The sequence below is a fragment of the Haliotis rufescens genome, unplaced genomic scaffold, assembly GCF_023055435.1.
Source record: "Haliotis rufescens isolate VD_foot unplaced genomic scaffold, xgHalRufe1.0.p SCAF_2, whole genome shotgun sequence".
In the NCBI taxonomy this organism is placed as follows: domain Eukaryota; kingdom Metazoa; phylum Mollusca; class Gastropoda; order Lepetellida; family Haliotidae; genus Haliotis; species Haliotis rufescens.
In genome coordinates this window covers 60,864,873-60,887,607 of record NW_025963890.1, presented here as the reverse complement: position 1 = coordinate 60,887,607, position 22,735 = coordinate 60,864,873, and the positions used below count along the sequence as shown (strand labels likewise).

At 40.7% G+C, this 22,735-nt stretch overlaps 1 protein-coding gene across 3 annotated transcripts in view; it reads right to left on the bottom strand.

The window, feature by feature from the left end:
- Nucleotides 1-22,735, bottom strand: part of LOC124143327 (high affinity cAMP-specific 3',5'-cyclic phosphodiesterase 7A-like) — a 94,873-nt gene that overhangs the window by 47,306 nt on the left and 24,832 nt on the right. The window contains exon 1 of one of the 3 annotated variants that reach the window (XM_048400285.1): nucleotides 5,735-6,089. The exons of the other annotated variants lie outside the window; for them this stretch is intronic. Within the exon in view, the coding sequence (XP_048256242.1) occupies nucleotides 5,735-5,767 (33 nt within the window). The 5' untranslated portion in view covers nucleotides 5,768-6,089. Of the gene's footprint in view, nucleotides 1-5,734; nucleotides 6,090-22,735 lie in introns of those variants that run through there. 3 annotated transcript variants of the gene reach the window in all.

Here is a 22,735-nt window from a genome sequence, read left to right as displayed (position 1 = left end):
TCTCGAATCCAAACATGGTCATGTGATGGAGTGAGTGAGTGAGTTTGGTTTTACGCCGCTTTTAGCAATATTCCAGCAATATCACGACGGGGGACACCAGAAATGGGCTTCACACATTGTACCCTTGTCGGGATTCGAACCCGGGTCTTCGGCGTGACGGGCGAACGCTTTAACCACTAGGCTACCCGACCGCCCCGAATGTATTCAGAACAATATAAGTCAGGGATATTTTTTATAAAACACTGTGCTCAGTCTTCACTAAAAAAAATACAGTAAACTGCATTTGATGTTGGAGGAAAGTCGGAAGTGATGCTGGCCTACTTTGTTGATGCATATCATTGTATCCTAATTGCGTTGGCGTTGGCTACCCGACCGACCGACCCTTCTCAGCACAGTGAATATAACCTTAACTGCAGCTAGTTCCTGAATAATGTACTTATATATAGGATAACTTTCTTTCTACTGCATGGGCCTGAACATATGGTGACCGCCTCTGTGGTTTAGTTGTAGTGCCTACGCCCTGTGAACGGAGGGTCAGACAGGGTAACAACAAGTACCATCTTTTTGGGGTATGATGGGGACGGGTATCGAACCCAGACCTTCCGCTCACCGGGCGGACGCTCTACCACAAGACCACAGAGGCAGTCCTACAGTATGGTATCTCAGTGGGGCTAGCACTATAAATCAGCATCAGTCCGGACTAGTACAAGCAGCCACACATACACGTGTATGCACTGACACACAAGTAACACCTGCAAGCTGCAGACTGTGCCAGTCTTCTAGCCCCAACTTGGCACTTAGCATCATTTCTTGTACTTCTTAGTGTTAGTGTCATACGGACTATTGTCAGCTGATCTTACTGGACCGAACAGAATTTTACTGGACTTGGTCTTCAGATTAGTGGCTAAACTCACAGACTGGGCTGTCATTATAAGTCCCCGATACTACTCCTTGTCACCTCTTATAAGCACAGGAATCTGAATACTCCTGCAATGGAATCCACATACATCCATGGGGATTCTGGGTTAGATTAGGTCCCCTGAGCAACATGCTTGTCGCAAGAGGCGACTACATGAATCCGGAGGTCAGGCGGACTTCGTTGAATACATGTCAAGGTATGTCAGTTGCATGCATCAATCATGATGTCAATCGTCCAGACTTTATTACGAACAGATCACCGTCTCATTTCTAGTCACCTCTTACAAGCAGTGTGAGGAGCCTGTGAACAATTCTGGTGCATTTCTTTTTTTTTTAACATCGCACTCGGCAATATTATATATGACGTTGGTCTGTAAATAATCGAATCTGGACCGGACAATCCAGTGATAGACATCATGCGCATCGATCTATGCAATTGGGATACAATGATATGCATCTACCAAGTCAGTGAGCCTGACCACCTGATCCCATTAATCGCGTCCTACGACAAGCATGGGTTGCTGAAGACCAATTCTAGCCCGGAATCTGGTGTGAATCCACAAGGTGAGTACCAGTGACTTGAGAAGTCATGGGGATAGTATTGTACAATTTATATTTATACCAAATAATGTATGCTCCTTCAAAGAACATGAATGTTTTGTAACAATATATGGCCATACGACACGACACGACACGACACGACACGACATTCTTTACATGTAACCATGGTAACAGCACATACAGATTTATTTAATCTTTGGTTAATCCTTACAGCATTAGCTACGGACATAAAAATATACTTGGTTCAACTAATAAATAACTACAAACAGGATTATGACCATTAACAGTACTTAGATTACATATCAATTTTCACAAAGAATCTCTCATTTCAGTGCTCCAACTTTTATTATGATCCCCCAAGAGGTCCATCTTTTTAGACAAACTATTTGTATAATCCAATAAAGCACCTGTAGCTCCGATACCCAGTGTGAGGTCAAGGAATCGGGTCAAAGATTATCTGAGTCATGGGCTTGCAACAGTACATTAGCACTGAGCATTACATAACATGATATTTCTGTCTTAAGTACTTAATAACCGAGGCCTGGTCAAACAGTTTGTTGTTTTACACCGCACTCAGCAATATTCCAGCTATATGACGCCAGTCTGTAAATAATCGAGTCTGGACCAGACAATCCAGTGATTGACATCATGAGCATCGATCTACGCAATTAGGATACAATGATATGCATCAACAAAGTAGACCAGCATCACTTCAGACTTTCCTCCAACATCAAATGCAGTTTACTGTATTTTTTTTAGTGAAGAATGAGCACAGTGTTTTATAAAAAATATCCCTGACTTATATTGTTCTGAATACATTCGGGGCGGTCGGGTAGCCTAGTGGTTAAAGGGTTCGCTCGTCACGCTGAAGACCGGGGTTCCATTCCCAACATTGGTTCAATGTGTGAAGCCCATTTCTGGTGTCCCCCGTCGTGATATTGCTGGAATATTGCTAAGAGCGGCGTAAAACCATACTCACTCACTCACTCACTCACTCTGAATCCATTCAGCTTATATCAGTTCATATCTTAGTGCACTTTACCCTATTATTTTACTTGTGATCATGTGAGTTCGAACCCCAGTTCGCTCCGATTATGTTTCTAGGTTTGTCAGAACCATACCCGTGCTCGGGGGTTTCACCGAAGTGGTAAATGTCTGAGAACTGCATCACTTCGGGCTTTCCTCCCACATTAAGCTGACACGCTGTGATATAACTGTAATACTGTTAAAAGAGGCGTTAAACCCAACTCACTCACTCACTACTACTCAATATCTTGTGGCGACTAAATTCTATTGCTACACATATGTAGACACAAAAATAAACAACAGTTGATCTTGGAAGACACGTCTGTTACTAATTGTACTCACAAATAATTCTTCCTGAAGTCAACATAAATATTAATGTACAGTCAAGTCCTATTAATCCGACATTGTTGTTTGCATATGATTATGTCGGATTAAGAGTATGTCGGATAAACGAAATTAGGTAGTATCAACGTTTGTGATCGAAAACTGGACAACTACATGATAGATAACAATACGAACACATAATTAAAAAAAGGAAAAAAGGAAATATTCATATTGTTGTGTTACATTGTTAGCGGAATATGGTTTCTAATCATGCAACCTCTGAAGTTTAACACATTCAAAATACTTTTTTAAGCATAATCTGGAATGGAAGTTGCCAATTTGAAACTAGTGCCGCAATGCTTAAGAAAGCTGCTTCCTTAGTGGCTAATGTCGACTTCCTGCTAGTAATTTCATTGGTCGGTCAAAGTTCGCGAAAGGTCGTTCTGACGTGACCTGTAATGGGATGTCCTCAGCAGTAGCGAGAACTTGTATCAGATTTTAATGAGATTTAGGTAATATAGGCAAGTAATTAATCCTTTTTTGTTTATTTAAGGCAGTAATTGTTTATTGTTAAGCAAGTTTATCTCTGCAGCCGTTGAAATATGCAGCTACTTGCCGACTCGTCTCGCATCAAAACACAGGTTGTGTACTCGCGGGCAGATGACCATGGAGTACGCTGATCACTGTGTCGGATTAACAAGACTGATTAATGAGTGATTTCAGCAATTCATTGCAAATTAGGTGTGTCAGAGTCCGGAGTGCGAGACCTTTGGATTAACAGGTCTATATAGCACTGATTTAATCGGTTCCCATTATGTGTGTCGGATGAAGCCGATTGTCGGATTAACGAATGTCGGATTAACGAGACTTGACTGTAATTAGTATTTTACTTTTGTTGATAGTTTATTGGATGAGCAAGGATATACCAATATAATCTTGTAACATAAATTGCATCATTGTTTGAGTCACAAATAACGAAACTCAAGTACAGTTTCCACTATAAATATACAATTCCAAGACTAGTGCTATGACTTGTACATATAATAGTTATTTGATAAAAGATCATTTCAAATGCTTTTGGCTACCTACAATATTGGCTTGACTTCTTGATTTTACCACTGGCTACCTGGAAAAAATACATGTAGCCATATGGCTACTTGGTAAAAATTGAAACTTTGAGACTTGGACTGGACACAAGTGAACCACCAGGCCTCAAGGCCTTCATCATTGGTCCTGTATTTAAAAATAAGCAAATAAACCTATCAGTTTCAGGATAAGTAAGGATAAGATATATGGATGAACAACTTCATTGTTACAATTAGGAGCCATGCTCCAGACTAGGTTCTAACACAGTTATCAAGCCAGTGATTGAGTTTCAGGATGTCTACTCTTATTCACGCTAAGTCAGCTTGCTAATCCCAGCACTGCTAAATTGTGATGAGGACAAGTGTTCCAATATTCCAGTTATATCACAGCGTGTCAGCTTAATGTAGGAGGAAAGCCCGAAGTGATGCAGGTCTCAGACGTTTACCACTTCGGTGAAACCCACGAGCATGGGTATGGTGCTGACAAACCTAGAAACATAATCTGGGCGAACTGGGATTTGAACCCACAATCATTGGTTTCTGGCTTGCCCAAGGGATGCAACTCTGCACAGCGAATCGTGGCGCCTTAGACGAGTGGGCCACCCGTGCCCCGGCTGAGGACAAGTAAAAATCGAAAGATGGTTGTCCTCATGTTGACTAGTACCATTTGAGGGCTATGATTCTGAACCAGTTCTCAAAACATTAATTTTCTATCAGTTGGAACTGAATAAAACTGACAAAATGAAAACATAATGTACATTTTTGTCTTGTTTTAGCAGGACTAGGTACAAACTCTGAAGACTAGAGAAATAATGTGTTTCCACTAGTCCTCTGGACAAGTCTTTACAAAAATGCTTTAACCATGAGTCTAGTAACCCTACCGCTGCCTCATCTGTACTGATGCTTACTGGTAACATGATGGTAAAAGGTGAAGAACAATCAGGCACCATGTGAAGTGAGCGAGTGAGTATGGTTTTACGCTGCTTTTAGCAATATTCCACCAATATCATGCCGGGGGACACCAGAAATGGGCTTCACACATTGTACCCATGTCGGGAATCGAACCCGGGTCTTCAGCGTGACAAGCGACCACTTTGACCACTGGGCTACCCGACTGCCCAGCGACATATGAAGACTACACAAACAAGAACCATGATAACATTTTGTGTAGCAGTTTCAACAAAACATCATAACCAAGTATGTGAAACGATACTTGAACAACCGTGGGTACCGTTAACATAGAAAATATTTTTCGGAAATGAAAAAGTTACTTAAAACAAATTCTTTTAAAATCAATAAAATTTTATCTCTCACAGAAATCTGTTTCTATATAAAAATCCAAAACAAACCATATATAATCAATATTTGAAACAAACAAAGCCTATAAAATATGACATTGTCTATACAACTAAACAAAACAAATTCTTCAGCATCAAAAACATCATTTGTATGTTGGGACGACAACATAAACAAAACACGTATATCAGCCTTCAAAATTCACGCTTGTCCACTAGCCCATGACTACAAAATTGTGCTGATGACAAGTAAAAATCCAATGATGGTGGTCCTCACTTACTAGCAGCATTAGAGGGCTATAACTCAGAACCAGTTCTAAATGCTTCATTTTTTTTCCACAGATTGGAACTGAATAAACATTTTTTTAAATGAAAACATGGTAAATATTTGTCTGTTGAAGCAGTACCAGCTACAAACTCTGAGGACCAGTGAAATAAGATTTAACCTACTCCTCTGGACTTGTCCTAAAAAAGTCAAATTTCTAATGCTGTAAATACAATGATAAACAAAGCCAAAGTACCTACCGCCTCGACCTCTGCTTTGTATCTGGCATACATTCTGCCACTTCCTACTCCAGGGTTAACAATTTAAGGATCCATCACAATGACAGCCGGGTTGAACAGCTCCTCGAGTCTACACACATGGTGAACCCTCCCTACAAGTTCATCCCCTCCCTTCACCACAGTGGGGAGGGTATCTACCACCTCTATGAGATTTCACCCTAATGTAATCAAAGTTCCCTCACAAAGGCTCCAGCTCAGGGCAGGTAGGGTCTACCAGTCTCAAAGGTTGAGAGTTAATGACACGAGATCGTAATGCTCTTCAGACACAAAGAGTTAACATGGAGTGATCAACAGCGTTCGGAACCTACAGGGGTGGAAAATGAAAAGTGAAAGACTGGTGTTTCGGTAGTGGAAGCCGTACCAAAGCTTGTTGTGACCGAAGCCTCACCAGGCTTTCACAGCTTGTTTGCATACACTAATACACTAAAGGAGTATTACGGAGAAGGATTTCCTTCCATGTAGACTCCGGTCTCCTGCTTCAATGAACTGCCTATGGGTGTATATGGCTGTGTAGGAAACATTATCACTCGCACCATGGTACACTGTATATTATAGCCATTCTGAAGAAATATGACACTGGAGTTATGGGTCAACAATTATATCATCAGTGCTTGGGATTTTTTTAGGTCCCATTTTCAATCTAATTAAAATATCATAATTATCTAAATCAAAGGGTGGCACGCATGTACTATTCATTAAAACATTCTGCTTTCATCTGGCAATCTCATGTTTTATGCCAGAATGGAGCAAAATTAGTTTTGGAAACCAGATTACGTTTCAAGTAAATCTTTTTAGTTTTATGTCAAATTTTGTTGTGAGAAATTTTAAAATATTCCCATGCATAAATATGAAAGACGTTTTTTTTATTTCAACATGCAATAATATCTTCAATATTATCATCAGTTTGTAATAGAATTTCAAGTTGCAATATTGTGATGATGAATAAAATTAAAACCAGCTTGGATCAAAATCAGTGCTTGGACTGAGAAATAGAAACAAACAGACATTTGGAAATATTGGCAAAAGCACAGAATATTCTTTTGATTTAATAGAGACAAATTTGCAACTGTCACACATTAACTTTTTACACTTCCTCCATTCCGTTCATGAAGAAACATGTTCCGAAAACAAACCCGAACTCAAACCAACAAACCAGAGATTATCTCCAATTTGTTTATAATCCAATACGCAGGCAGCAACATATTTAAGTGTTAGGAGTGTTGAGGTATATTGACTCATATCACATGTACATTCACGACAAACAGAAACAATCTTGTTGTAAAAGCCAATCCTCCTTCGAATTTCTTTTGTATGATAAAGCTTGTATTGTCTGTTTGAATAACCACCAAACAAACACAAACATTATGAAAGCATATAGAGAGTGTTGGAACATTATTTATCTGTCTTTGTCTCTGCATACAGCAAGTTTCAACAACTATCATTCCTGAAATATAGCGAACCGACCAAACGAGAATTATGAACCATTCCTCAGGAGAGAAAACTTAGATACATCCTACTGAATTATATCCCTGTCAGGATCTGATAAAATGATGATGATTAATTACATTTGTAATATTTATCTAAATTATTGTCTACTCTCAATAAAACATGGCTGGCAACTAAAACTGAACTATTTATACAATATATCTATTACAATATGTTTCCAATACTGTATTGATAAACAAAACACAAAAAATATTGTCACCACCTAATATTTGCTAATATTAACCAACTATGATAACATTATTTGTCTTCCATTTTTCAAATGCAGACTTTGAAAAATTAGGAATTCTAAAAAACATAAACAAACATGATAAATATGTAAAAAAATATTCATAAAATAACATTATTTGTATTTGCACTTATGACAATTCTTTGTAAACACATGATGTATGGAAATATGACAATGGATAAAAACATATCACAAAGTCTGAAATAATAAACAATGCATTCATAAGCTAAAAGACTGATGTGAACTTTGAATACCATCGGAGATATTCATTAATGTCATTATGAATTGATGTACTGTAGTGAAGAGATTGCTGTCCTATACAATATTTCTAATGGCAATTTCTGAGTGTATGAGTAGTTTTTATCTTGAAAATAACCTGCATAATATCAATATGCTAATCGTTAATTAACTGTCATATTTAACATTTGACCTAAAAAAGGTTGCATTTTTATGAAAGTACCATGTTGTTCTCCTTTACTCTGGCGCCTCTTTTCTTCAAGCAAGTGTGTTCGGTTTTACACCACTTGTAGCAATATTTCCAGTTACAGCAACAAGGAAATAAATTACTTGAACCGAAGTTCATAAAGTCTATGGAACAAGTTGTAGATCATTGCATACACATTCAGAATACTGGGCCTAGTTCAGCGAATAAATAGCTTATATTGGTTCACAATGATAACCACAACATACCCCACCGAGTGCCATCAATAACAGATAATAGCTCCTGAGTGGTGAATATATACTTATTACCAACATAAAATTTTACACACTGTAAGTCTGCCATTGTGCTTTGGTAAAATATGATTTACTGAAGTCCTTTATGAGTTCTTAAACTAAAGTTTTTTTCTCATAAAAATTGGGCAACTCACTTTTCAAAGACCCAAATGTATAGCTTTCTGCTTGCAAAGTATTATTTGAGGCAATAAATTTTACCACACACTTACATGTAATCTATACGTCTATCAAAACGTTTTTTATCCCCCTTCAGTACGTGATAAACATGACAAGGAATGACTGTACATTCAACTGTAAGTCATAAAGCACTGACCTCCCCTGAGGGAACATGGCTCTCCATACAATTAACCTACATACTGTCTCCTTAAGTTTCGATGAAAATATTGAAATTGAATGCTTTTTCACGATCAACCTTCCATATATACTACTCAAAAGAAGTTAAAAAACACCCAATTCTTGCGTATTACCATAGTCATATGTCATGACAGATTAACTATAGTAATTCGTAAGATATGGGTGTTCGGTAACTTCTCGTATAGCATATATAAAAACCAGGATTGCCATCTCAGAATATTTACGCTCAACTACATTCAATGGCCTCATATTTTAATGAAAAAATGAAAGTCTGACAAGTTAGTGGTGTATAGAGTTACCCCCCTTGAGTTATTCTTCACTTCTCAAGTTATCTTTATTCAATGCTTTCGTTTGTTTATGTTCTTACAAGTTATGCATAAACCTGGTTCCTTCATGCTATTTCATGTTTGTAATTTCTGCCAGTGAAGTGCAATGTTAGCATAAACATAAACATTTTGACTTCGTCTGACATATGTTGCAATCAGCAATTATGGCCATACAGTCGCAAAAATTTGCCTTTATACGACTACCTCGTTTATTTGTTGTTTACGCCGCACTTCCAGCTATATTCCAGCTATGTGACAGTGGTCAGTAAATAATTGAGTCTGGACCAGACAATCCAGTGATTGATATCATGGGCATCGATCCACACAATTGTGATACAATGACATGCATCAACCAAGTCAGTGAGCCTGACCACCCGATCCAGTGAGTTGCCTTTTACGGCAAGCATGGGTTGCTGAAGACCTATTCTACCCCGGATCTTCCCACTGCATTAGGCCTGTCTGTTCTTATTTCAGAATAAGTGCATTTGTTTAACATAAGAGAAAAATCTGGTATGTGATAAGCCTGTACCTGTGCTGTGGTCACTGGAGCAAAAACATCTCGCGCGGAATAAGGTGAGCAGAACAAATTAAGCTCAGGGCTTATCGGCTCCTGTTTCAGAATGGTCAACGTACTGGCCCTTTAACTATAGGTTAACCTACCCGCTATAGCACAGAGACATGAGATCAAGTCTGGACCAGGCAAACCATGAGTGAAAGCATGAGCTAGCCACCAGGGCACGATGAGAGACAGTAATCGGGATGACCAAGCCCATATACCCAATTGACCCTCACACCAAGCATGACAAGCATGGATGGGTGGAGACCAATACCGACACAGAATTGCTGTGATGAGACATGACAGGAGGCCTTGTCAAGGAGTTTTACTTTAGTGCAGGAGTGAGTTTGGAGAGTAGGGCTGGGACAATACACCAACTGTGCAATCCAATACGGGGCGGTCGGGTAGCCTAGCGGTCAAGGCGTTTTTTTTACTTAGAGTTCAACTGTGATTGATACTTGTAGCGGGAAGTAAAATATCGCAATCCCACCACTATTGGGGAGAGGCACAATTAAAATTATTCCGGTTACCTACTGTATATAGTGTCAGTGTCAGTGTCAGTGTCAGTTTAATGTGGGTGGATAGTCCAAAGTTTTTCAGGTCATGGAGGCTACCACACAAAGCCCATAAGCATGGCATAGTTTGTTTGTTTGTTGTCTAACACCATACTCAGCTAAATGACGGCGTCTTGAAATTATTGGACCCGACAATCCAGTAAATGATAATGAGAGCAACGGTCCACACAATTGAGCTATGATGACATGCTATCATCCAAGTCATTGAGAAAGATGACCAGCACAGGTTTCTGGGTACCCATTCAAACTCAGTATCCCCTTGGGAGCTAGGTACACAGCTGATGGACCAAGGATCATAATCAGGGCAGATCTGAGATTCAAACCCACTACCATCAGCTTCTGGCAAATCAAGATGAGGTGAGGTGAAATGGGGTTTACACCGCGTCGAAGATTATTGCAGTTATATAGTGTGTTGTGTTGTGTTGTGTTGTACTAGTCCTGAGTGCTAGTTCACTGAGATACCATGCCACAGCTTAACATGAATACTCCACTCAGACACAGTAAACTGACTCCAAGCCTTCCACTCCCTGTTTGAGCCCCTCAATGCCGAGCACCAGGCAGGGTCACAACAAGTACCATCATTTAATGCTTTTGGTATGACACGGACGAGGATCGAACCCAGGACCTTCCACTCTCTAGGCAGATGCTCTACCACTAGACCACAGAGGTGGTCGGCACATCAAGGGACATCCAGCATCTCAGACTACTTGGCGAGCCATAACCCATTGCTTCAAGGACAATTGGTGATCCTAATAATTGCAAATAGGAGATGGTTTGTCACTGATTTATTCATATGCCACGGAAATGTCTGTAGCAACGCTCATCTTCCTACATGCCCATGCCATCAATATTTGATCATACACTTGTTATCATACTGCTTAAAGCTACAATTGTCTGTACCCAGAAACCAAGAAAATACCTTGACCTCTGTGCATTAAAAACCTATCCCTGATATTCGTTGTGGTTCAAATTGACTACTAATACCATGCTTGAATCCTATAAACCATAAATTCATCATGAACATATATAGTGTGGGTTTAAAAATTTGGATAAAAGTTAGGACAAGGATCATGTACAATGGTAAATGTATACATGGAATTCCACAAACTATATGATCATGTGACACAGTGAAATCCCGTCAAAACGGACCATGCCATACCCATTGAAACCATCCGGATAATCAAAGGCCCAGATTAAAGAATCATGGTTTAGTGTAGTGTCAGTTTAATTCATGTTGTGTATCTATTAAGATAAAACGAAGGAGGGGCTTCTGGGTTAACAGGGTCCAGGTTAATGAGGTTTCACTTTATATCAATCCAGACCTAATCATCCATCAATCATGATCAATACTTTTGGTTCCATTTCAACAAGTCAAACATTTGTATCCAGTATGAAACTTATCCAGTATGAAACTTATCCAGTATGAAACTTATCCAGTATGAAACTTATCAACCTATCAAAAATAGGTATTTGAGTCCACAAAAAAAACCAAATAGTTTAAACAGGATATCAAATTAAAATTAAAGAAACTATCTTTTCATAGAAAGTACCCTGATTTCATTTACACAGAATTCCCAAAGTAACTTGCTTTATACATTTTTAACATGCTCTTTATTTTTATTATTCTGTAACACTACTAACAGGAACAAAGAAATTACTTTGTCAACAGAAACACGGTCTGTAATTTCAACACTGTCATGCATCCTCCATACATCCTTAACCAAATCCCCCCCCACACAAATTCCCACCCCACTTCCCACTCAATGCTGTATCTTTCCAAGAATAAGAAGTTTTTGTATTCCTTTCCACATCATTGATAAAGAACTAAGTCGGCAAAATAGAAAATAAACGTAACTATGTAAAATTCATTCCTTGTAAATACTTGTCAAGTACTTTTTTTGTAACTGCACCCTTTTCAAAGAGAATGATAAATGAGATATAAAAAGATAATGTTATCACTACCTCTTGTGTATATTGCACATGCACAAACACATCCCATAAGTTTCAGGACAATTTGCTGAGAACCCTGTTATGTAAGTCGCAATCCCAACAGCCCTCTTTTACAATGATAAACGAGGAGATAACTTACTTATTCACCAACAATGTGGCCTTCAAACATTGCAGGAAGTGAAGAAATTTTAATATTCATGAGTGCATTCCACTTGAGGAAGCTTTAACAAAAGACTCATCTGGTGTTTGTTTTCAATCTCGTTGAGGCATCTCTCCATTGTGATCCTAGCAGACCTGTCATCCATGACTTGCCATTTAGGCCTTTTGCCATCAGGTTACTGGGTCTAGATTTACATTGTGGACAGTTTGTTTTCACGGGATTGAGAGGAGGCTTGCCACAATGTCCGTATACATACAGAATAAAGCTGAAGACCAGTTGTGTCATAACATTTCCATTAACGTAGATTTAGGTGGATGGTGTATTATCATCACGTGCGTGCGTGCGTGCGTGCGTGCGTGCGTGGTTGCGTGCGTGCATACGATGATCAACCAAGTCAGTGAGCCCGACCACCCGATGCCGTTAGTCGCCTCTTATGACAAGCATAGTCGCCTTTAGTTGCACATGACACGTGTATGTCAAGCAGTATCTCAAACATCAATGGTCAGACACAATGTTATGTCACAATCCTGTTAATTGTTCAGCACATAACATACTGAGGACAAACCTGATTTTACTTCTGCCTATTATTGTTGAAAACTAAGACGCAGTGAAACAGTACATAATATTACTTGATCTGATGCAGAGATAAAAACAAGTTGACACAGAATCCAGAGTCATATCTGCCATTCTGCCATCATATCACACACTCGTATCACCCAGTCGTATCACCCAGTCGTATCACCCACTCGTATCACCCAATACCACCCTGGCCAACATTGGAGAAAGTCCTGGTTATTATTCTATTCCAGTATAGTAGGGTAGAAATATTTCAACACCTTCAGTATTTACATTTTACTTTCAACACCTTCAGTATTTACATTTTACTTTCAACACCTTCAGTATTTACATTCCTACTTTAAACACCTTCAGTATTTACATTTTACTTTCAACACCTTCAGTATTTACATTTTACTTTCAACACCTTCAGTATTTACATTCCTACTTTAAACACCTTCAGTATTTACATTTTACTTTCAACACCTTCAGTATTTACATTTTACTTTCAACACCTTCAGTATTTACATTTTACTGTTAACACCTTCAGTATTTACATTTTACTTTGTATTCATAGATAAGCTTAAAAAAGCTGCCATATCACATGTGCATGATATAAGAGTGCTTATTGATTGGTTTACACTATGGTCTCAGTGACAGCTGTAACAAAACTAACACCAGCTAATGGCAAACTCATGCGCATTTTGCTTACAAGTGTAACCAAATATCGATGTAGTTTCTCTCAGGTAACAAATATGGTGAAATTTTTTGCCCACTAGATTTATCATTAGGTTTTATTTTCAATTACATTTGAGACAGCTCGATGTCAGAACTTCACGTCTCTAATTTTCTTGAAGTTGTTCCTTAATTAATAGCCTCATAGATTGCTGAAGAATGCTCTTCTGGAGGGTGATAAATTCCAACAATACCCCTTGAGGTGAGGTGAAATGGGGTTTAACATAGCGTCCAAGATTATGCATGTGTGTGTTTGCTTGTACTAGTCCGGACTAATGCTGATTCTAAAGTGCTAGCCCACGGAGACAGCATGCTGCAGTTTAACATGAATACCCCACTCAGACACAGTATACTGACTTCGAGCCAACCAGTCCTTGTTTTATCCCCTTAATCTCGAGCCCCAGGCAGGGTGACAACAAGTACCATCTTTTAACATCTTTTGGTATGACATGGCCAGGAACTGAACCCGGACCTTCCGTTCTCCAAGCGGAAGCTCTACCACTAGACCTTGGAGGTGGTCCAATGCACCCTGAAGACCTTTAGACATGACAGAGTGAGTGAGTGGATGTTGTGTCATTCCACAGGCCACTATCCTACTAGCCTGTCTCACAGTCCCTCAACTGTATTATTTTCCCTCCTGCCCAGCCCTTACTGTAATGATATAGCCTGAAATGGAGCAAGTCTAGATTTTTTCTCAGGTTCTGAATCTCCCATCTCATTGATGCTCCTTTCCAATATAAAGAAAGTTGTTTGTTTCTATCAAAATATTATATTTACAGCATTAGTCTACAATCCTACTTGAAACATTTAATCATGGCCACTGTCTGACCACATCTTGCCAAAAGCAGACAACTACAAGAACAGCCGTCATCTCAATATAAGGTCCTCTCAACAAATAGCCTAAGCCTGGCAGCAACCTTCCATACATCCCATGGCCCCGTTCCACAAAGCGATCTCAGAGCTGACAATTGTAGAAAGTCTATGTCAAAGTATGGAAGCTACGATCGTCTTAGCACAACATCACTTTGTGGAATGGACCCCAAGTCCAAAAACCAGATCAATTCTCATACATGGTTACTGACGAGCTGAATCCTCCATCTTCACGGCCATTTTTGGACTGTAGTCAAGCAGAGACAGAAACTTCATCAATGATGTTGTCTTCAGGCTATTTGCCTATGAACTACTCATGCCATGATATAAACCCACTGTATCACCAGACTCCCGTGTGGTGAGATGATATGGGGTTTAACGTTGCGTCCAAGATTATAGCGACGTGCATGCACGTGTGTGTGTGGCTGCTTGTACTACTCCGGACTGATGCCGATTTATTGTGCTAGTCCACTAGAGACACCTTGCCGCATTTTAACACAAAATACCCCACTCAGACACTGACTCCAAGCCGAAAAGTCTTTATTTTAGCCCTCAATGCCGAGCGCCAGACAGGGTAACAACAAGTACCATCTTTTAACGTCTTTTGGAATGAAGCGGTCGGGGATCAAACCGGGCAGACACTCTACCACTAGACCACGGAGGCGGTCTGAACTGGCTGCCACTGACTGTCTCTTGGTCAGTAGGTGAGTCAATAGAATAAACACCAACACTAACGTGTCATACAAAAGACTGTTCTGGTGAACTGATTCTGTTCTGGAGAGCAACTGATGTGAGTTGATAAGATGCATTGTAAGAAAATCTCATATACAGTGATGAATGAATCACTTGCTGAGTTCATAAACTGAAAGGAAAAGTAAATGTTGCCAATATGACAGGCCCAAATTTGATGTTCTTGTGAAGCGGTGATGTGGTGACTCAACCCTCATTGTTGAAGATAATCTTTCACATGGCCAGATCCCCAGCTGAAAGGGGATAATCGTATGGGTAAGACTGGGTCATACACACCAGGGTCAATCAACATGATACCCTACATCTGAATTCTATGACCCTTTGTGGCCATCTGCTCTTCAATGGACCTCAGACAGCAAAGATAGGAATGAGGTCAGTAAGCTTGATGACCTGTCAATCTCTCCCAACAGTCAGTAGTTAATACAGGTTAGTTGGGGACAGGATCTTTCCTACTAAGCATTATTAGCGCTGCCTTAATTCCTGGCAATGACAGCAAGTGTTCTGATAGCAATAGTGCTGTCGGTTTAGTCCTGTCGGTGGCAGTGAGTGTTGCTATAGGCCAAGTGCAATGATTGCTTGTAAGAAGCTCTAGCTGTTCTCAATGGCTCAACAACAGATTAATAAGCTGGTTGTGAGACTTTTTCATAAACTTAGGAAGAGAATGTTAAATTGGGAAGGGGATTCAATGGAGCGAGATTAGTGGTGTTGGCACTTGCATACTCGAGAAACCAGTCAAAAAAGGTGTCAAATAGGTCTGTCAAAGGTTATGTATGCAACATCATTTTGGATTTCTTTTGTTTGTTGTTAACGCCACACTCAGCAATATTCCAGCTTTATGATGGCGATCCATAAATAATCGGGTCTGGACCAGACCATCCAGTAGTTGACATCATGAACATCGATCTACATAATTGGGACACAATGACATGCATCAACTAAGTCGGCGAGTCTGACCACCCGATCCCCTCAGTTGCCTCTTATGACAAGCATGGATTGCTGAAGATCATGGTGATGGAAATCAGTGGGGTGGTGATGGAAACCAGTGGGGTGAGGGTTTGGGATCAGTGGGGTGAGGGTGGTGGATCAGTGGGGTGAGGGTTTGGATCAGTGGGGTGAGGGTTGTGGATCAGTGGGGTGAGGGTTGTGGATCAGTGGGGTGAGGGTGGTGAATCAGTGGGGTGAGGGTTGTGGATCAGTGGGGTGAGGGCTGTGGATCAGTGGGGTGAGGGTGGTGGATCAGTGGGGTGAGGGTTGGGATCAGATGGGTGAGGGTGGTGGATCAGTGGGGTGGTGGTTGGGATCAGTGGGGTGAGGGTGGTGGATCAGTGGGGTGGGGGTTGGGATCAGTGGGGTGAGGGTTGGGATCAGTGGGGTGAGGGTGGTAGATCAGTGGGGTGGGGGTTGGGATTAGTGGGGTGGGGGTTGGGATCTGTGGGGTTAGGGTGGTAGATCAGTGAGGTGGGGGTTGGGGATCAGTGGGGTGAGGGTGGTGGATCAGTGACGTGGGGGTTGGGATCAGTGGGGTGAGGGTGGTGGATCAGTGGGGTGGGGGTTGGGGATCAGTGGGGTGAGGGTGGTGGATCAGTGGGGTGAGGGTGGTGGATCAGTGAGGTGGGGGTTGGGATCAGTGAGGTGAGAGTGGTGGATCAGTGGGGTGAGGGTGGTGGATCAAGGGGGTGAGGGTGGTGGATCAGTGGGGTGAGGGTGGTGGATCAGTGGGGTGGGGGTTGGGATCATTGGGACGAGGGTGGTGGATCAGTGGATCAGTGGATCAGTGGTGGATCAGAAACATTTTACACTCAATATGGAATAAAAGGGCACAGTTTGAGCTTATTCTGGGGCTTAAATGAAGACATTCCCCTGTATTGGGTTATCTATCACCCTAATCAAGGCTGGTGCCACCAGAGACTTGACATTAGACCCAGACGGAACAGTCTCTCAATCTCCAATCTGTCCCTTATTAGCCCCATCAGATTGGCTCCCCGAGACAATGGCAGTCATCAAGACCCATGATGCATTTTGATGGTGATGTATTGGTGGAGATATGGGCTGTGTCGTGTGATAGGGAAGTAGTATCTATCTGTTTTCATTAAAGCCATGTTTCACTGCACAGCGCAAAGCATATCACCACAGTCTTGTGCCAAGCTAAAGTGTAGCTTGGGCACAGAGTCATTAAAACCTCTATTCAATTCAATTTATTTATTCTGTACTTTTAGGCCTAAGGCCTGTGTGTACAAATGTTATGGTACAGGCAGAGTTGCATTTAACCATACATTTCTTTCCATAGTACAAATACTTTGTATCGGTATATAATGTTTGAGTTTGGAAACCTGTATTACAAATTAGGGAAACCCATCCGGTAATAAACAAACAGCTATATACAAAACAAAGCCACTGTCAGTTCACCTCGATTCCATGAAAATATATACATGTATAATTTGTATACAAATTTAGAAAATAACAAAGTGCACTCTAACTTCATCTGTTTTTAAGGGTGCAAATGAAGTTTATTATGTTTCGGAACACAATGATTGGGGAACACAATGATTAGGGAACACAATGATTAGGGAACACAATGACAAAGGACAGCAGACACGCTGATCACATTCTTCCTCCACCTCAAAATACCATGGAGATAACAACAAGGAGCGAGTTACTGGAATGACTTCGATCAATTATATACTACTCAAAAGATGTTAAGAACACTCAATTCTTTCATATTACTACAGTTTATCTGCTATGAATACTTCTCAAAAAGAGAAGAGGCCAGAGCGGTATCGGATTGTGTCAACATTACAATAACCCCAGCACTTCTCCCTGTCTGAAGGAAGGGGTATAAACAGTAAGTTTATCAAAGTAGTTTATCTAATTTTACTAACTTTTTACCCTGCTCTTCTCTCCCCTCTTTGCACTAGCAGTACATCAACAATGGCCGTATGATGAAGCAGTTCCCTTTGTGAGTGTCACCTGTCTGTGTTCATACCGCATGTCACCAGAGCTGGGAACACACATGGATGCTCACCATGGCATATCACATTCACTGATAACATCAGACAGTGGTTTTTATTTTGCTACTCTAGAATAACGTAAAAGGATGATGTAGATAGTTTACTGTGTTTAATGTTACCTCTGTACTGTTGCCCCTCTGGAAATACCCTGCCACAGTGTTTACTACAGCCAGGAGTTACTGAGTGTGAGCGTGTGTGTTTTCATCCTTAAACAGCACTGATTGTTGCTCATGCATCTTCCCGAGGTAAGGGAGTTAAAGGTCCAGTTTCCACTCTTGCCGAACTAGGCTGGACTTCCACTGCTCATGCATCTTCCCGAGGTAAGGGAGTTAAAGGTCCAGTTTCCACTCTTGCCGAACTAGGCTGGACTTCCTCTGCTCAATCATAGCGCCACCAGTGGCTATTACCAGATATGTCCCTTGTATGCCCCCCTGCTGACCATTCAGATTCCATCTCTCATATCACTTGCATTTACTTCAAACGAAATGCTGGTGCCGAGTCAAGACAATCTCATCAATAATAAAATATTTTTATTGCAATAAAAAGGGCTTCACCTCGTGAAGTGCATCAAATTACTTGAGCACCTTGATTAAAAACATGAACAGATTTGGAAAATATATGTTGACACCCAGTTGATAATATACATGCTCTGCAAATCCTGCAATCGAAAGAAATCGGCAGGGCAGTTGCCATGTTTTTTTATGAACTGGATGTCATATCGTTACGGGATTTTGATTGGACAATGCATAGACTCGTTAGTCTAGCCAAAATATAACTCCATAATTCTCAACATAACTCCTTTGTCTCGGGATGATGTTGCTCATGCTGTCAACCACTAGTTTGTCCTAACAGGATTACTGCTGTGGTAAAACCGAGATATTGCTTGTTGCAGGGTACAGCGCTCTAACTTAATCTCACAACATCTCTTATCCAAAAGTACATCTCACATTTATACTACTTTTTAATAAAAGAAATTAAAGAAAACATGATTCTTTAATATTACTGTAGTTAATCTCTCATATGTACTACTTAAAAGAGGTGATGTGAGGTGAAATGGGGTTTAACGTCCAAGATTACAGTGACATGCATGTGTGTGTGCGTGTGCGTGTGTGGCTGCTTGTACTAGTCCGGCGATGCCAATTTATAGTGCTAGTCCACTAGAGATACCATGCCGCAGTTTAACATACCCCACTCAGACACAGTATACTGACTTCGAGCCGACCAGTCCTTGTTTTAGCCCCTTAATGCCGAGCGCCAGACAGGGTAACTACAAGTACAATCTTTAAAACATATTTGGTATGACGCGGCCAAGGATCAGACCAAACCTTCCGCTTTCCAGACGGACACTCTATCACTAGACCACAGAGGCGGACTACGCATAAGAAGTTAAAGAACACTGGATTCTTTCATTTACACAGTAAATCTGTCATGGATTTGGTGCTATCTTGGACAAATCAAAACATGCATCACTAACTAACTTATTCATATAACAACAAGAAAATCCTCTGAAAATTATGCTGAAAGCCAAGTGGGAATAATAAACTCAAATAGGGGCTCAGGTTGGCATTTTAAGTCCAATGATTTCAGAGATGACACGTCATGACATAAGTTCAAATGTACCCTTGGTTCAGATGAGCTAAAGGTCACAGGTCTTCAGGGTCAATACGCTAAATATAAAACATTTCAAATCTTCTGTCACCTAGTAACCATGGTAACAACAAAATCCAAAAACATAGCATAGAGACAAAATATTTCAAAATCATGTTTAAAAAAGATTATTTGCAGTCTTTGCTAATCACACTTTTAACAATTACTGACAAGCACTTAATCAAAAATATAATTAAGAACTGGATACAATGTATGACATAATGCCAGTCATCATTTAGTAAGAAAACAAATTCTTGTCTTACAAAGTTCAATACTTCATGTTCTAAAACGTCATGATGGCCTTTCCTCGCGTCGTTTTCTTCAACCTAATCATGCTAATTGTTTCCAATCATGAACCGAACAGCGCACAGAGTACTTCCCACTTCTTGCAATGGTGATAACACCTATCTGGTCTTCAGAGATATGAATGTAGGAACGTGAAGGATGTGATGTCAGAATACCATTCCAAGCCTTCAATCTTTCCTAAATAGCCTCGTTACCGTATTTGACAATCTAGGACTGATTGCCGATTCAGTAAAATATAAGGGTAAAAATACAATACACATGTCATTTGCATGTATACACACTTGATGGAAGGTGTCATATTTCACCTTTATTTTTGATCATTTCAATGATGGTCAAGTATGTACTGACTGATTGATAGAGAAGCACAAGTCAAATATGTCAACAACATTGTTTTACATTGGTCAGACAGAGGCCGACTGAAAAATGGACTTAAACATGATTGTGACAAGAGGTGATTTGAGAGCACAGACTTCACAGTGAGTGAGTGAGGGCAAATTATCAGCAATATTCCAACTATGGGAGGCAGACTGAAAAATGGACTTTGACATGATTGTTAGACTACCATCTAGTCTCTGAAATGAACATATCTTACAAAAAACTGTTGTTAACTAATAGTTCTAAAATATAATAAAAAGGAGCTCAGAGACTTTCTTCATTCTCAGACACTGCAGTAATCTAGACTTGCCAAACATTATAGACTTGCATGGGTTGTATTGGATATATTTGTTTCAGGGTCTGTATGACAATATGATGGTGACAAGAGGTGATTGGAGAGTTCAGACTTCATAGAATTGAGTGAGTGAGTGATGGCAGAATATCAGGAATATTCCAGCAACATCACAATTGGCAGTACTGCTAATGATTAACAGGGCTTACACCTTCGTGATTCTGGTTGGTTTCAGGTCTGTGACTCCATAGACTTGGATGTGAGGTTTAACATCACTGATAGCAATATACCAGCACTTCCATGTCAGAGAACTCACGGAAATGGCTTCACACATTGTTCAAATGGGAATCAAACCCAGGTCTTCAGCATGGTGCAAGCACTTTACCCACTAGGCCACCCTACTAGCACACAGCAGTCAATACAAAGGCTGTACAAAGACAATATTGAAAAACAAAAACATGACCAATACATGACCATGAACATAATACTGCATAAATTTGAAATATCACTACTTTGACGATATGAACGTATTGCAACTCTTGTGATGAAATATGTATCACAACCCCAATAGCACTAAATACGGTACTTTCGATCAGTTCTGCACTACACTGGACTTCACGCTACACGCTGACCGATCTGGAACTAGGTGTTGAGCGCGCTGATGGATTTCACGACATGCAACTCGATCAAGAGGGAAAATCATCCTTCTCCGACAAAATCTAATTTATATTACCAGTGGAGACATCCATCAGATTATATGTTCATTTGGATATATTGAATGCCAAGAAAATGTGCTTAGGGGGTTAAAGAAACAAATCATGTTTGGATAACTTGACTCAGAAGGAGACACTTTACCATGACATGACATCAGCATTTGGTATCTGATGTAAACTCTCCTTACTTTTGAAGAAATGACATTTATTTACTGGTATTGACCCTATGTGTTTGTTTGTTTGTTTGTTTGTTTGTTTGTTGTTGAACGGTGCACTCAGCATTTTTTTCCAGCTATATGACCGCAGTCTGTAAATAATCAAGTCTGGACCAGACAATCGAGTGATTGACATCATGAGCATCGATCCACGCAATTGGGATACAATCACATGCATAAACCAAGTCAGCGAGTCTGACCACCCAATCCCGTTAGTCGCCTCTTACAACAAGCACAGTAGCCTTTTACGGCAAGCATGGGTTGCTGGAGACCTATTCTACCCCAGATCTTCACGGGGAGGCAAGCATGGGTTGCTGAAGACCTATTCTACCCCGGATCTTCACGGGGAGGCAAGCATGGGTTGCTGAAGACCTATTCTACCCCGGATCTTCACGGGGAGGCAAGCATGGGTTGCTGAAGACCTATTCTACCCCGGATCTTCACGGGGAGGCAAGCATGGGTTGCTGAAGACCTATTCTACCCCGGATCTTCACGGGGAGGCAAGCATGGGTTGCTGAAGACCTATTCTACCCCGGATCTTCACGGGGAGGCAAGCATGGGTTGCTGAAGACCTATTCTACCCCGGATCTTCACGGGGAGGCAAGCATGGGTTGCTGAAGACCTATTCTACCCCGGATCTTCACGGGGAGGCAAGCATGGGTTGCTGAAGACCTATTCTACCCCGGATCTTCACGGGGAGGCAAGCATGGGTTGCTGAAGACCTATTCTACCCCGGATCTTCACGGGGAGGCAAGCATGGGTTGCTGAAGACCTATTCTACCCCGGATCTTCACGGGGAGGCAAGCATGGGTTGCTGAAGACCTATTCTACCCCGGATCTTCACGGGGAGGCAAGCATGGGTTGCTGAAGACCTATTCTACCCCAGATCTTCACGGGTTGCGAACCATAGAAACATGAAGAGAAGTATATACGTTAAGAAAAGATGTTCCCAATGTGTACCAATTAATGACAAATCTAAAAATTAGGTTAAGTGTTACCACAGAATGTATTTATTCTTTATCCATACTCTACCCGGATCTTCACGGGGCCTTTGTGTGAGTGAGTCGGGTTTACATGAAGAGTATTTCAGTTATGTTCGGGCTGATCT